This window comes from Bubalus kerabau, chromosome 4, assembly GCF_029407905.1.
Source record: "Bubalus kerabau isolate K-KA32 ecotype Philippines breed swamp buffalo chromosome 4, PCC_UOA_SB_1v2, whole genome shotgun sequence".
NCBI classification, from domain to species: domain Eukaryota; kingdom Metazoa; phylum Chordata; class Mammalia; order Artiodactyla; family Bovidae; genus Bubalus; species Bubalus kerabau.
The window spans coordinates 109,640,052-109,654,727 of record NC_073627.1 but is presented as its reverse complement, the minus strand read 5'-3'; the positions used below and the strand labels follow the sequence as shown (position 1 = coordinate 109,654,727).

Here is a 14,676-nt window from a genome sequence, read left to right as displayed (position 1 = left end):
CATTTCTAACCAGGGAATTAATATGTTGGAAGATAATCATGCTCACCTTACTTTCACAATTATGTACCAAACACCAAGGTCAATGAGCTGAATGTAGCATGAGCTGACATAAGATGGGAGATTTTAAGATTTCTTCCTCTCCACACACAAAAGTTTTCCTTAACTGCAAATTCTGAAAATCTGAGATATTTCTATTATACTTTATCTTTGTGTGCACATCAATATATTTTGCTCTATATGTCACAAACACACAGAAACAGAGAAGCCCATCCAAAAGGCTGATTTAGTACACAGTGGACTGAAGATTCCAGAGTAAAACAATTTTATACAAATCATTTATTTGTTCCCAGTTTGAAGAGGTACTTGAATTGTTCTCTTAGTATTTTTCTACATAAATCTTTGCTTATAAATTCCAGTGTGGTAAACATACCTGGGAGAATTTTAAAAGTCAGAAACTCCACATTTCAAAAACCTTCTTTCCCTTTGGATCTCACTTCATAGTCTATGTAATGTTAGACTTATTATCTTTGTCTTATACAGTTCTTATAGGCATTGATGTCTGAAGGGGATAGGATATAACAGCTCTGAAGAATTATTATACTACCTGAGAAGCTGAAACCAGAGAAAAAAAGATGGTAGGCAAGATATAGAATTCAGTTCCCAGGCATTTTAATATTAGGTGGCAAACTAGGGACTATTGGACCAGCACTATCAAATACGGATATAATATGAGCTACACGTGCAATTTAAAATTTTCTTTAATGAGAGCCACATTCTCAAGAGGGGAAAACAAATGAAATTTTATATTTACCTAATAATATATGCTAAGTATCATTTTACCATGTGATCAATGTAAAAATCAGTGACAGGATGGTCTGCATCATTTTTTCTGCACTGTCTTCAAAATTAGGTATGTATTTTACACATTCAGCACATCCCAATTCAGAATAACCGCAATTGCAAATGGTCCATAGCCACATATGGCTAGTGGCTACCACACTGGACTGTGGTGCAGTTCTGAACCAAACATATCTCGCTTTTGGATTTTTTTAAGCGTCAGCTGGCAAACAGAGGCATTATATAGGGAGTGCTCTAGTAGAGTAAACCTTAGGGCAAGTCGGTAAGCATGGACTTCTCCACTCCAGTAAGCACTGGGACTTTCTGACTTCTTTCTTGAGTTTGGGGTTGAATTTCTTAGTGCACTTCTCAGTATGCAGCAGAAATAAACAGTGCTGCAGCATACTCTTGAACCACAGGAAAGCGTTGTGGACCGTTCCCCCAGAGAAAAGCACTTACCTCCAGTTTTTAAAAAAAAATTGTTTATTCCTTGCATGGATTATTACATTTATTTAAGTCACCCCAATAAGGATGACGGATATATCGTTTGCAAAAGTTGGTATGTATCTCGAAGTTTCTACCAACTTTTTTTTCTTTTAAGTTGCTTTCCCCCGGGCATGGTGTAGATACTTAATAAGGCCTAGCGCAAAGAATTCCAGGGTTGGTTTCCCGACCTCGCCAATTTTGCGGGGCGGAAGGCGCGGGTTCCCAGCTCTTGCCCACAGGCCCTGGCAGCCTCACAGCTTCGGGCAGATGGAGTTTCCGGCCTCACTCAGTGGTCACCGGGTCATCCGCCTGCGCTCCTTTCTGTCTGAGGTCTGGGCCCCGGGGAAGAGCGCGCCGGTGGTGCAAGCATCCGGAGGGCAGTTCCGCGGTGGGCCCACACCCTCCTCGCACGCCGCTCCCTGCGAGCCAGGCTGGGTGCCGTGTGGCCCGGCTGGCCGCCGCAGCTCTGAGGTTGGGCCCTCCCCCGGGGTGATTTCAGCGTTGAAGGTGGAAATACGGAAGTTTCCAGCCGCGACTGACAGATGAGGCTCGCGTCCAGCGCGGCATGCGCTGCAGCGGCTCTGCGGAGTGCGGGGGCCCCGCTGTGCGCATCCTGCGACCCTAAAGGCCTACGAGCCGCCGGCGCGCCATGGCCACGCTGCCGAGCGCAGAGCGCCGCGCCTTCGCGCTCAAGATCAACAGGTGAGACGCGCCCCGCAGCGGACTCGCTGCCGCACAGCCGCGGGCGATGGAGCGTAGCGCCCCGGCTGCTCCGAGGTGTGGGGGTGGGGTTGAGGACGACGCCCGCAGGGTCCCTGGGAGTCAGCCGGCGGCGCACCCCGAGACCCGGTGGGGCCCGGACCCCCCAGGCGGCTGTAGTGGGGCCACTGAGCGCAGTGGCCCGAAAACTGAGCTCAGTCCTGCTGGTAGCCCTCGGTCACCAGCGTCTCTTCCCGGAGCCACCTCCCCAACCCCGCCTCGCCCGCGCCGCCCTCGGGGTTGACAGGTGGCCGGGCCGGGTAGTGCGAAGGGCGCGGGGTTAGCAGTGGCAGGGCCCTCCGCCGAGTTTCTTGTAAACTGCTCCTCCTTTTGAGGCTGCCCTGAGAAGGGGCGAGAGAGAAGTGAGTAAAATGAGGCGAGTTTTGCTCAGGCAGCTGCTTCAAGACTTGGGTTATTCTGAGGAGGGCTCTTTCCCCTCTCTTTTTATTTTTCCAGAAAAGAAGTTTGGCTCCTACCGACATCGCTATTTTTATTCTCTGGTCCAAAGGAGCCATGAAGTGGAAAAAGTGATTTTTAAAAAATTCTCCATTTAAATAAACAAGAAAGGAATGGCCTGTGGCTGACATTTTTACATTTCTAGCGCTCCACTAAAGAAAGACATAGATCTAACCCACCATCCAATTCATAATAAAAATTGCACAAACTAAATGTAAGCATATTTACTGCTCAAAGTTCTCACCAGAGGTGCTTTAACTGCAGTTTTTTTTCCCTCCACTGAAAATTGCTGACAAGTGTTTGAAGACATTTTTGTCATGCCCTGAGAAATCTAGACTGTCTGGTTAAAAGATAATATGAAATTCATCCTGAAGGGTCAACTTATTATTTTACAGCCCTCACGGGGCTAGGATTAATTAGTCTTTGAGCCGAGCCTGTGAAAGGCTGGTTCCACAGTCCATTTTTGTGCTGCTAGACTTTGAAGAGGTTTGAACGACCAGGAATTGGAAGCCCAGAAAAATAAGGCGGTAAGGACTTGCGGAGGGCATGTTGAGCTTTATTAGGCATTTTATTTCCACCTGTTGTGTAGCTGTGAGCAAACCATTTCTTTTACCTTACTATTTCTTCATCTTTAAGCTAGTTAATTAGTATTGTGTACTGTGTATTAATGTTGTATTAAAGGTAGTCAAAGGTCACAAAGTATATTTCCTTGTGGCCAGTTTTTCTCCATTAGGTTTCATGCCTGTTGCCATGCAGGAGGGGCAATTCGTTTAGGGGCTGAGGGGGATCAAACTGAAGTTCCTGATGGATGTACCACTTGCTATAGCTGCTGCTGTTCTGTCTCTGAATTTTAGGTCAGGTGGTGTAACCCTGACAGAAAGATTTCTGTCGGAGGGGTGCAGTTAATCTAAGGAGAGCTGTAGGACCTGTGCTAATCACTACAAAGGAAAGTGAAGTGGCTCAGTCGTGTCCGACTCTTTGCAACCCCATGGACTGTAGCCTACCACGCTTCTCCGTCCATGGGATTTTCCAGGCAAGACTACTGGAGTGGGTTGCCATTTCCTTCTCCAGGGGATCTTCCCGACCCAGGGATGGTACCCAGGTCTCCCGCATTGTAGGCAGACGGTTTACCGTCTGAGCACAGGCAGTCTCTAAAGCAGCCGAGGGGTTGGTGTAGTCTGAGGGTTAAGAGTAAAGGCCCTGGGTGGAATCAGATCTGCTTGCCGATTGGCTCTGTTTCAGACTGGACATGCTATTAATATTTAACGCCTCTACACTTTGAGTTAGTGTCTGTGGAATGGGGACACTCCTAGTTACCTACCTTGTGTGACTGTTGAGATGATTAAGTGAAATAATATATACAAAGTGCTTGTAGTGCCTGGCTCAGAATCAATGTTAAATAAATGTTTGCTATCCTCATCCACATCACTATCAGTTTTATCATTGTCATCATCATCTCCATTGCCACCATCTTTAAGATCTTAAGGAAAAAAGTTAGGAAGGAAAGCTGAAGCTGGAGAACTTCCTGTGCAGAGATCCCTTTGGGCTAGGTGTGATGATGCCAGTGGCAGGTTGGAGTTGCCTTGGGGTGGATGTTCTCTCTCAAATGGCTCCCATCTCTGTGCTGAGAATGCCAGACACGCCTTGTGAAACAGAATGTGTGATGGATCTGAGCAAGAAGAGCCCCACTCAAGTTAAATAAAATATCAAAGGCTCCCTAATACTCAGGCAAGAATAAGGATTGGATATTCCTGTTTGGGGGTGGGGGGTTCAGTTTTCCCTTTGGAAGCATTTTGTATATTGGGTAAAGAGTTATGCTAAGGAGCTTGGCAGAAATTAATGTTCGATGCAGTGGATTAATACAGACATATGTAGTATTATTAACATAGTATTAAAATGTACCACTTTTTGTTCATTTACTATGTCCCATACGCTGTGTTATGTGCTTAACAGATTGTATCATTTTATATTATATATTATATCATTATTATATCATTAGATTCTTACAAAAACCCTATGAGACTCACCTGAAGTCGCGTATAAAATAGGAGGATGAAGCCTGGAGATGTAGTTGCACAAGGCCGTGTAATTTGTTCAAGGCCATGCAGACAGCAGAGACAGAGCTAGTATTACAAAGTGCTCTAAAGTATTCTTAACTGCTCATGTGCCATTTTGAAATTCTTAAGAATCTCCTTTAAAAGCAAACAAGGAATTGATTTTTAAAAACACATCAATTCAGTAGCAGCATTGCCAATTGTTCTAATCAGTGTTTAATATGTAAATAAACCAACAATGTGATGTTCTGCAATTTTGAAGTTGAAAAAGAAAATATTTTCGCTTGCATGCCTATGTACTATTTTTTAAAATAGATCAACTTACAAAAGTAAGGCAGTGTTGAAATATGGCCATCAGTACATTCAGCATGGGTTCATATTTTTTCATCTCTCTACCCCGAATGATACAGACTGCCATTAAAAAATGTTTGTGGGGGTAAAATCAATGTGTTTCCTATCAAGGAAATATCCAAATCTGATATATTAAAATTGTAACTTGTAAAGAGCTTGTTCTGCCCACACCAGCCTCAAAAAAGAGTGAGCACACTACCTCACAGTAGGAGAGGAATGATCCCCACTGTTCCCAAATTCTGTAATTTCCTGCAAGCAGCATTGTTCAGTCTAGGGACAGGGCCAAAGCAAAGGAGGAACCTGGGAATGTCCGCTAGTGCCTGTTCCTCTGTGATTGCCCTGGCTATTTCATATTTTTTTTTTCAAAATTAATTAATATTTATTTTTGGCTGTGCTGGGTCTTCGTTGCTGCACAGACTTTTCTCTAGTTGTGGCAGCGAGCAGGGGCTACTCCTCAGCTGTGGTGCTCCGGCTTCTCATTGTGATGGCTTCTCTTGTTGTGTTGGAGCACGGGGCTCCAGGGCACCTTGGCTTCAATAGCTGGGGCACGTAGGCTCAGTAGTTGTGGCTCTCAGGCTCTAGACCACGGGCTCAATAATTGTGGTGCATGGGCTTAATTGCTCCATGGCATATGGAATCTTCCTGGAACAGGGATCGAACTCCTGTCTCCTGCATTGGCAGGAGGATTCTTTACCACTGAGTCACCAGGGAAGCCCTCTTTCATATTCTTACGAAGTCTAAATTTCCATGTGTTAGAAATCATCATAGGCCATTTTGTGTTTCCTTTTGAGCACCAAGTATAATTGTATGATGTGGTTGTGTGACTTACAACAGTCGAACATTTCTCTAGAACCCACAGTTTAGGGAGATCCAAGAGAAAAGATCCACCACTGAATTTTTCTGAGCTTAGATTCAGTTTCTTAAAAGTGTTAGATATTTGCCTTCATTTCAGTTTAATTGTTACTGACTTCCTGTGCACAAAGGAAAGACTAGATCTGAATTAGGCAATTCATAATAATGTTTGCATTGGGGGTTTCAAGCACTTCTGCATTCAGTGTCGTGATACAGTCCTTGTATGAGTGCCAAGTCTCACCAACTACCCTTTTTTTCTTAGTAGCATTTAGGGCTTTTATGTATTATAAAAATTATTATTACTCTTCTGAAAATTCATTAAACAAAATCTTAGATTCTTTCAAACACAGAATAGATACAGAACTAGATCAAATATTAAAGTAAAGGGCCTTGGGTAAAGAGAAAAGAAGTGCAGAATGCAGAAAAAACATTAATGACCCTTTGGACATTCAGTTGAAAGGATAAATAATGATGGCTTATGCTTATATAATGGTTACTGTATGGCAGTCTCTACATGTCATAACTTATTCACCCCTGTGAGGCAAGAACAATTACTGTCTCCATTTTAGAAATGGAGAAACCGGGTACAAAGGAGTAATGAAAACTGTTCAAAGTCACAAACAGCTAAGGGCAGAGCTAGGAGACAGATGCAGGCAGCTTTGCTGCAGAATCCTCTCCCTTAACCCCTTAACCCTTAATCTACCATGCTGTCATCTCAATTTTATTTTAAAATAATAATAAAATTAGTAATATTTATTGACTACTTTCTATGTGCCTGTTATCATCTGGGCTTTGTATAACTTTATTTCATCATTATAGAAAAGGAACAAAATGTGATGTATGATAAGAATCATTAGAGACTGATTTTATGGAAGATAAAACCAAGCATCCAAAAAGACATATTGCTTTCAAGAACAATCCTAATAAAAGATAATTCTAACAATCCTGAAAAAAAAGATACAAATGAATTTATGTATGAAACAGACCCACAGACATGGAAAACAAATTTATGGTTATCAAAAGGGAAAGGGAGGAGGGCTAAATTAGGAGGTTGGGATTAACACATATACACTACTATATATAAAATAGATAATCAACAAGGATCTACCATATAGCGCAAGGAACTGTACTCAATATTTTGTAATAACCTACAATGGAAAAGAATCTGGAAAAGAATATATATATATATGTATATATATATAACTGAATCACTGTGCTATACACCTGAAACTAATATGATATTGTAAATCAGCTATACTTACGTGAAAAAAGAACAATCTCAATAACTTTTGGCATAAAGACGAGAACAAGAAGAAGATATTGCGTTGTTCCTGAGAAGCGTTTGCTGATTTTGTCCGTAAAAATGATGCAAGCGTTAAAATACATGTATTCAAATGTCTAAATGCATGTTTGCAGTGGAATAGTGCTATTCTTTTACTAGTGATGGCATAGCAAGGTGTGGTGCTTTCAGAAATTACTGCATTTGTCTGATGTGTTCTAGACCAAAGACCATGAGAAGAGGCTTCAGGCAATTACACTTAGAATTTTGGTCTTTCACATTCAGAATCACTGTTTGTTTGTTTGTTTGTTTTCAGATTCTTGGAAAAGCCCCACATGAACTTTAGGAATCTAGTACAATTGAAAGAACCTTCTGCCAGGGTGAACTTTTCAATTAGAGTTTTTTGAGCTCTGACAATTCACATGTATGTATAGAGCCAACGATTACTTTAGCATGGAAAAGAAAATATAATTACATCATGTGGTTACCTAGGAAGAGAGAGAGAGCTCAGGGAACCAGGTCTCCCATTTCTGCTTTCCACACAGAGCTAGTGATGGAGTGAGATGATGTTAAAAACACCTCAACCTTCCCTCCTCCTAACAGGCAGGGATGTAACAATACTCAGAGTTCTTGCTGGAGAATGCTAAGATAAAAGAGTGCTTAGTTCTTTTCAGTTGTGAACACCAGGTGCTTATTGCTGTTTTGGTCAATAATAAGTGGCTAAAGCAACAGGAATGTGCTATTCCTGTTCCCACAAATGTTCAGTCTGATTTGTTACCAGTCAGTAGATACAAAGGTTCTCTGCTGCTGCTAAGTCACTTCAGTTGTGTCCGACTCTGTGCAACCCCATAAATGGCAGCCCACCAGGCTCCCCTGTCCCTGGGATTCTCCAGGCAAGAACACTGGAGTGGGTTGCCATTTCCTTCTCCAATGCATGAAAGTGAAAAGTGAAAGGGAAGTCACTCAGTCGTGTCCAAGTCTTCGCGACCCCATGGACTGCAGCCTACCAGGCTCCACTGTCCATGGGATTTTCCAGGCAAGAGTACTGGAGTGGGGTGCCATCGCCTTCTCCAACAAAGGTTCTCTAGGCTCCAGGAAAAAACAAGAGTTTATACACTGTGGTTATGCGTAGTTCCTGTGCTTCTAGAGTTTGCACTATAGTAGTACACTTTGCTGTTTGGGGTACATAGAATAAAAACAGAATAATATCTCTGAAAATATATAGGAAGGCATCTGTATGCAGGGTGCAGTGAAATCAAATAAATTGGTAAAGTTGGCCTAGGGTATAAGATCATTATATCATGTCCCACTGTGTTCAGATCAAAGGCAGGATTAGAAAATCAGAAATGGCAATGGTACAACCAGTGTTTTATCTTTGTTCTGTTCTTTCATCTGTGTTCATCATTAAAAGTAAGAAAGTACAACAAGCAAAAATTTGTTTTAGTTACAGCTATTAATATTTGGATGTGTCAATGCATCTTTCCATTTTCAATGCATCTTTCCATTTTTACAAAAATAAGATCATACTGCACATCCTGTTTTATGCTGTATTTTTAAATTTAAATATGAGCAACTCTTCATCCATGTAGGGCTACATTATAATTTACATAGGCTGTGTAAAATTGTGTTGATTAGGTATGCAGTGATTTATTGAATTAATTCTCTATGATTGGGTTTTAAGATGGTTTCCAAGTTTTTACAATAATGTACCTAGCTTGATGAATAGCTTTATGCATACATATTTATGTGTTAGTGCAAATACTTCCCTCAAATTTCTAGAAGTGGGATTCCTTGCTCAAAGGAAAGAAATATTTTTCAGACTTTTGATACACATGACTGAGTTGTTTCCCAGTTCAATTATACCTCTTTACATTCCTGCCACTGGCCCTACGAGCTCTCATTTCCTCACATTCACACCCCTGCCTGGTTTTATCATTCCTTTAAATCTTTATTAGAAATCTTGACCCTCTCTCCTTAATATGTCTTACCTTTTCCTGTTCAGTTTCTCTCCCAGATCCCTGTATGACCTCTGAAGTCATTCTTTAGGGATTAAAATAGTTGTACATTTCTCCTTTTTCCTTTGCCTTATGTATAACTATTGACGGTTTTAATCTCTGTCTTTCTCGCTTTCTGTGAGAGATTCTTTTTGTACAGAGAATAGGTGGATTAATTGTAAAGGTAGAGTGTTCTAGCAACTTAGTTCTTCTTGCTTCTTTTTGAGACTCTAGTTGGCCACACTTTCATTTACTTTTACTTTTCTTAACGATCTAATTCCATGTACCCATCCTTTACATAAACTAGCGATTTTAAAGGAAGTAACAAATAGAAAATCAAGAACTGTGTTCCTCACAAATATATTGGAGTGGGTAGCCTTTCCCTTCTCCAGGGGATCTTCCCAACCCAGGGATCAAACCCAGGTCTCCCGCATTGCAGGCAGATTCCTTACCAGCTGAGCCACAAGGGAAGCCCCTGACATAGCTCACTGGATGTGTTTTCCCTTGGATCACAGTATAGAGACAGGGACTTCTTTCATGCTTTGGGAGTTTCCTCTTCCTCTGGGATTGGTTTTGGGGCTTATACAACATGTTAGTATCACTCTGCTCAGAAACTTCAGAAGGCTTCAGGAGTTCTCCTATCATTCTCATTATACAACTGATAATTTTAACTGTTCTTCCCTGTGAGAAGCCAAATGTTAAAATAGCAGAAGATTAGGCTAAAGGGGAACTAGATTGAGAAATGCAGAACTGTAAATAATCACCCCCTTCTTCTTCCTCCTATCTCTTGACTTTCTGATGCACAGATAAGTTAGTAGGCTTGTAAATCCTAGGTTGGTTAGTTTGATTGTTCATTCTTTCATTCATTTACTCACTCCAGCTATTGAGGGTCACTGTGTTCCAAGTGCTGTGCTGGGCCTTGGTAATACAAAGCCAAGCAAGTCATGATATTGCTGGCAAAGAACAAAACAGTAACTCACAATATGGATCAGAAAAAGATGGAGCCGTCCCTTGCCTCCTAACCCTTCATCTGGGTGTTGTGCCTTCAAAGTGGGCCTCTTTAGGGATGTGCCACTTATTCTAACGATACTAGCATTCTCCAAAACATTTTGAAAATCCTTTTAGGATTCTGCTCAGAGAATGGAGTATATTTATTTTAAAAAATAAACTCAGTGGTATAAAATCTTTTCCCTTTGACAGAGAATCTATTTTTTTCTTGTTTAAAATGTTTCAAAAATAAAGGCTATATAGGTGATAATATAGCAAGTACCTAAGGGCCCACTGACCAGATTTAACAAACGTTAACATTTAGTTCTTTTTGTTTTAGATATTTTTAAATGAAAAACGAGAACATTACAGATAAATTTGAAGTCTATTCTCCAATTCTGTTCTCCCTTCTCCTTCAGAGGCCAGGATTATCACCAAGTTGTACGTTTAGTGTATATGTGTGTTTGTGTTTGTTTGTACATATCAATAAATAATATATTATGTAGTTTCTGGAATGAGCCACAATCATTAGCATTTAAGCAAGTCTGTTAAATTAAGTAATATTCAATTGAGTTAAATGGAGCCGTGTTTTTAGATTACTCTTCAAATGGCTCTGAAAGCTATTGCAAGGAGGACTTTCAAAAGTGATTACAGGAAAACAGCTCTATCTGAATAAATCACATGGCACTTTTTGTGTGAATTTATAAAGAACAATAGTTATTTAGATGTATACATTCTGGTAATGTTTTTCAATCACCCCTTACATTACAGTCACATTACTCATTTCCTGCAGTGACCAGGAAATTTTTCAAAAACCTTTTTTTCTCTATCAGATGAATGTACCTATGATTTGCATTTGACCTCAAATAAGCAATGAAGTTGATAACATATTTATTTTTAATTACATGGTTTTAAAAGCACAGAATAAAGAAATCTTCTCATTGCCTGGACAGTTGATTAGGGAAGGTAGCAAGAGAGTATGATACTTCCTCAAAAATCTTTACGGGGCTACTTGTGAGTGAAAGTTGCTCAGTCATCTCTGACTGTTTGCGACCCCATGGACTATACATACAGTCCATGGAATTTTCCAGGCCAGAATACTGGAGTGGGTAGCCTTTCCCTTCCCAAGGCCCCACTTGGGCCTTGGTAGAACAGAATGGTTGGGCTGGATTCTCCCATTTGATCAGGGAGATGTAGTTCCTCTATTGTCTCATACCTCAACTTAGACAAACTGAGAAGAATGTCCTTGGAGTAGAAAGGCTTTTCTCCAAGTCTCTCCTTTGCCTTGTGGTTTCACAGGGGCAATTCTCAGGACAGAGCAGACACCTTCTTGGATGGAACTGTTTGTGTTCTCTACAGTCAGTTCTGTGCTGTGTACTCTGAACACTCAGGAGAAGTTGGAGTCTCATCAAGAAGTTACCACCCTGAGGCCCTGGTTGTTAGGGAGGCAAATTAGAGTTGCCCACGGAGAAGGCAATGGCACCCCACTCCAGTACTCTTGCCTGGCAAATCCCATGGACAGAGGAGCCTGGTAGGCTGCAGTCCATGGGGTCTCGAAGAGTCAGATTCGACTGACTGACTTCACTTTCACTTTTCACTTTCTTGCATTGGAGAAGGAAATGGCAACCCACTCCAGTGTTCTTGCCTGGAGAATCCCAGGGATGGGGGAGCCTGGTGGCCTGCCATCTATGGGGTCGCACAGAGTCGGACATGACTGAAGGGACTTAGCAGCAAGGAGTGCTACGGAGAAGGCAATGGCAACCCACTCCAGTACTCTTGCCTGGAAAATCCCATGGACGGAGGAGCCTGGTAGGCTGCAGTCCATGGGATTGCTAAGAATCGGGCACGACTGAGTGACTTCACTTTCACTTTTCACTTTCATGCACTGGAGAGGGAAATGGCAACCCACTCCAGTGTTCTTGCCTGGAGAATCCCAGGGACAGAGGAGCCTACTGGGCTGCCCTCTATGGGGTCGCACAGAGTTGGACACGACTGAAGCGACTTAGCAGCAGCAGAAGAAGGAGTGCTAGTCCTCATGCAGTAATTTACACCAGAATGACCATCCTCTTTCCCTTAGGCTAGGAGAACAGCCTCGGGTTCAAAGTCCACTAAAAATGCACTTTATCCTGCTACATAACATATATGTTGCTTCAAGGCAATGCTGGCCATCTGTTCTCTTCCTGTTGACCTTCTATCTGGTTTGCTTTACCTACTGGTGTTTCACTCTTTGATACCTGTTCTCATAGCATCCCTTTAGAAGCGATCTTCAACTTGCCTATTTTTTTAAATTAATTTTTACTGGATTATAGTTGATTTACAATGTTGTTAGTTTCTGCTGTACAGCAAAAGAATCAGTTATACACATACGTATATCCACTCTTTTTTAGATTCTTTTCCCATATAAGCCATTACAGAGTATTTAGTAGAGCTCCCTGTGTTATACAGTCAGTTATTATTAGTATTTTATATATAGTAGTATTTATGACTCCAGTTTGCTTGTTGTATCTTGTTGTGTACCCAATAATTTCATTTGGCTCACATGAATTTTTTGATTGACCATGACTTACTCTAGGCATTATGAGAGACAAATCCCCTCAAACCCCCGACCCAACAAGTTTTTGCCTTCAGAATTCAGCTGGAATGAGCCAATTAACATAAGTGAAAACTGGAGATGGAGCTTAATTATGTGGCCTGGTAAGGGTTAAGGGCAGGAATGGAGTATTGATGTAACTCAGAAGGGAAGGAAGGAAGGTGTAGCAGTCCTTGAGGGTTAGGAGGTAAGGCTTCAGCCAGGCCCTGAAGGACAGGGCGAGGATTGACAGCTGAAACTGGTAGAGTGGGAAGAAGGGGTAAGAGGGGCTCCATGAGAGGGAAAGGGAGGCAGCCACAGTCATTCTGATGGGAGGTGATGTCTGGGATTAGGTTGGGGCAATGAGCATGGAAAGAAAGGGGTCTGTGTCTACAGATACTTCAAGGGCGATCAGCTGGACTTGAGAAACAACTAAATATTCATTTGCTCATTTCGTGAATATTGACTGTAGTTGACACTATGTCTGGCAGGTGTGTGTTTTAAGAAGTGATGATAGAGCAGTGAATAAGCTGACAAGGTTCTTGTCTGAAAGAAGTCATTTTATAATGGGAAGATAATAAACAAATAAACCAGGAAATAACAGATAAAACAGGTGCTATGCAGAGAATGTAAAAGGGCCATATCAGGTGTATGGGTACCTTAGAATGGTCAAGGAAGGCATCCCTGAGGAGATGACCTACAGGCCTGGACCAGGCAGGGGAGTTAGCAAATGCCACACCCAGGGCAAAAGTAGGGCTGATGTGTTGGGAGAAAAGACAGCCAGTGTGTATGGATAGACTGAGTGGCGGGTGGGGGCAGAGGGGAGAGTGGGAGAAATGAAGAGAAAAGTAGGCAGAAACAAAATCGTAAAAAGCCCTTAGGAGCCAAGGAAGATGTTTAAATGTTATTCCAAGTGCGATGGGAAGGTTTTGGGAACACAGGCACATTGTGATTGACCTCTGTGTTTAGAAGGTCACTTTGGCTCCCTAGAGAAGTGGAGAGCAGAAGCAAGGTGCGCAGGTAGGAGGTAGCACAGGCCCAGGGCAAAGGAGATGGTGGCAGGACTGGGGAGCTGAGGAGAGAGGGAGAGAAGCCGAAAGCTCTGCCACGTATTTCCGAGATTGAGTTGATGTATTGGATGTGGCATGGAGGACAGGGAGAGGAAAAAATGAATAATGATGGATAGTGATGCTTTTAACAGATAAAAAGACTGGATGAGGAACAAGCTTTCAGGCTGAATCATGAGTTTAGTTGGGGACATACCAAGTCTAAGATTCATATTACAAATTCAACTGAAATTACCTACTAGGTAGTTTTATTCAGGAATCTGAGGTTCAGGGAAAAGGTCAAAGCTGATATTTAAATTTGCAAGTCATTGCCATGTAGATGCTATTTTAAAATAATTGGGGGTGGGGTGGGGTGAGGAAGAAGACATTAGAGTTATCTTGATAAATTTTTTAATAGCCACAAAGCTAAATGTGTAATGTGATATCATTTTTATGGCAAAATGTGTATATCTCCCTACAGAGATTAAATAGATTGATATATGTGATAGGGATATGAACAGGACATGTTCCAACTTGTGATAAGTGTTGAATACCTGCATGTTAGGATTATTAATGATTTTTGTTTCCTTGTATGTGACATGTGTATTTGTATTTTATATATATATGTAAAATTTATAAATATATTTTATTTATATATGTGTATTTTACAAGTTTTCTTCAAAGAGTGTTTTTGTAATTGGGAAAGGTGAATTTTCTAAAAGAGATAACAACACCAAGATTTATATTTTAGGAAAATTGGATACAGATGATGCCAATGAGAAATTATGAAAATTAGAAATTTCAGTTAGTGTTAGGAGGATGACTTTGTACTTCTCTTGTAGAGTTTTTGTTTAACAGGCTATAGTAGATTTCACATTTCTATGTATTTGCTCTCTCTCCCTGTCAGAGGATTTTCCTTTTTACCTTACAGAATTTGATGTGGTCACTTTGAGGTGAGCTTTCAGAGCTGGCCAGCCCTTTGTTATAACATCTCTTCCTATTCTGT

At 41.4% G+C, this 14,676-nt stretch overlaps 1 protein-coding gene across 1 annotated transcript in view; it reads left to right on the top strand.

The window, feature by feature from the left end:
- Positions 1-1,672: 1,672 nt before the first annotated feature.
- Positions 1,673-14,676, top strand: part of DOCK8 (dedicator of cytokinesis 8) — a 236,012-nt gene continuing 223,008 nt past the window's right edge. Inside the window, exon 1 of the mRNA XM_055578247.1 lies at positions 1,673-2,025. Within this exon, the coding sequence (XP_055434222.1) occupies positions 1,973-2,025 (53 nt within the window). The 5' untranslated portion in view covers positions 1,673-1,972. The remainder of the gene's footprint in view (positions 2,026-14,676) is intronic.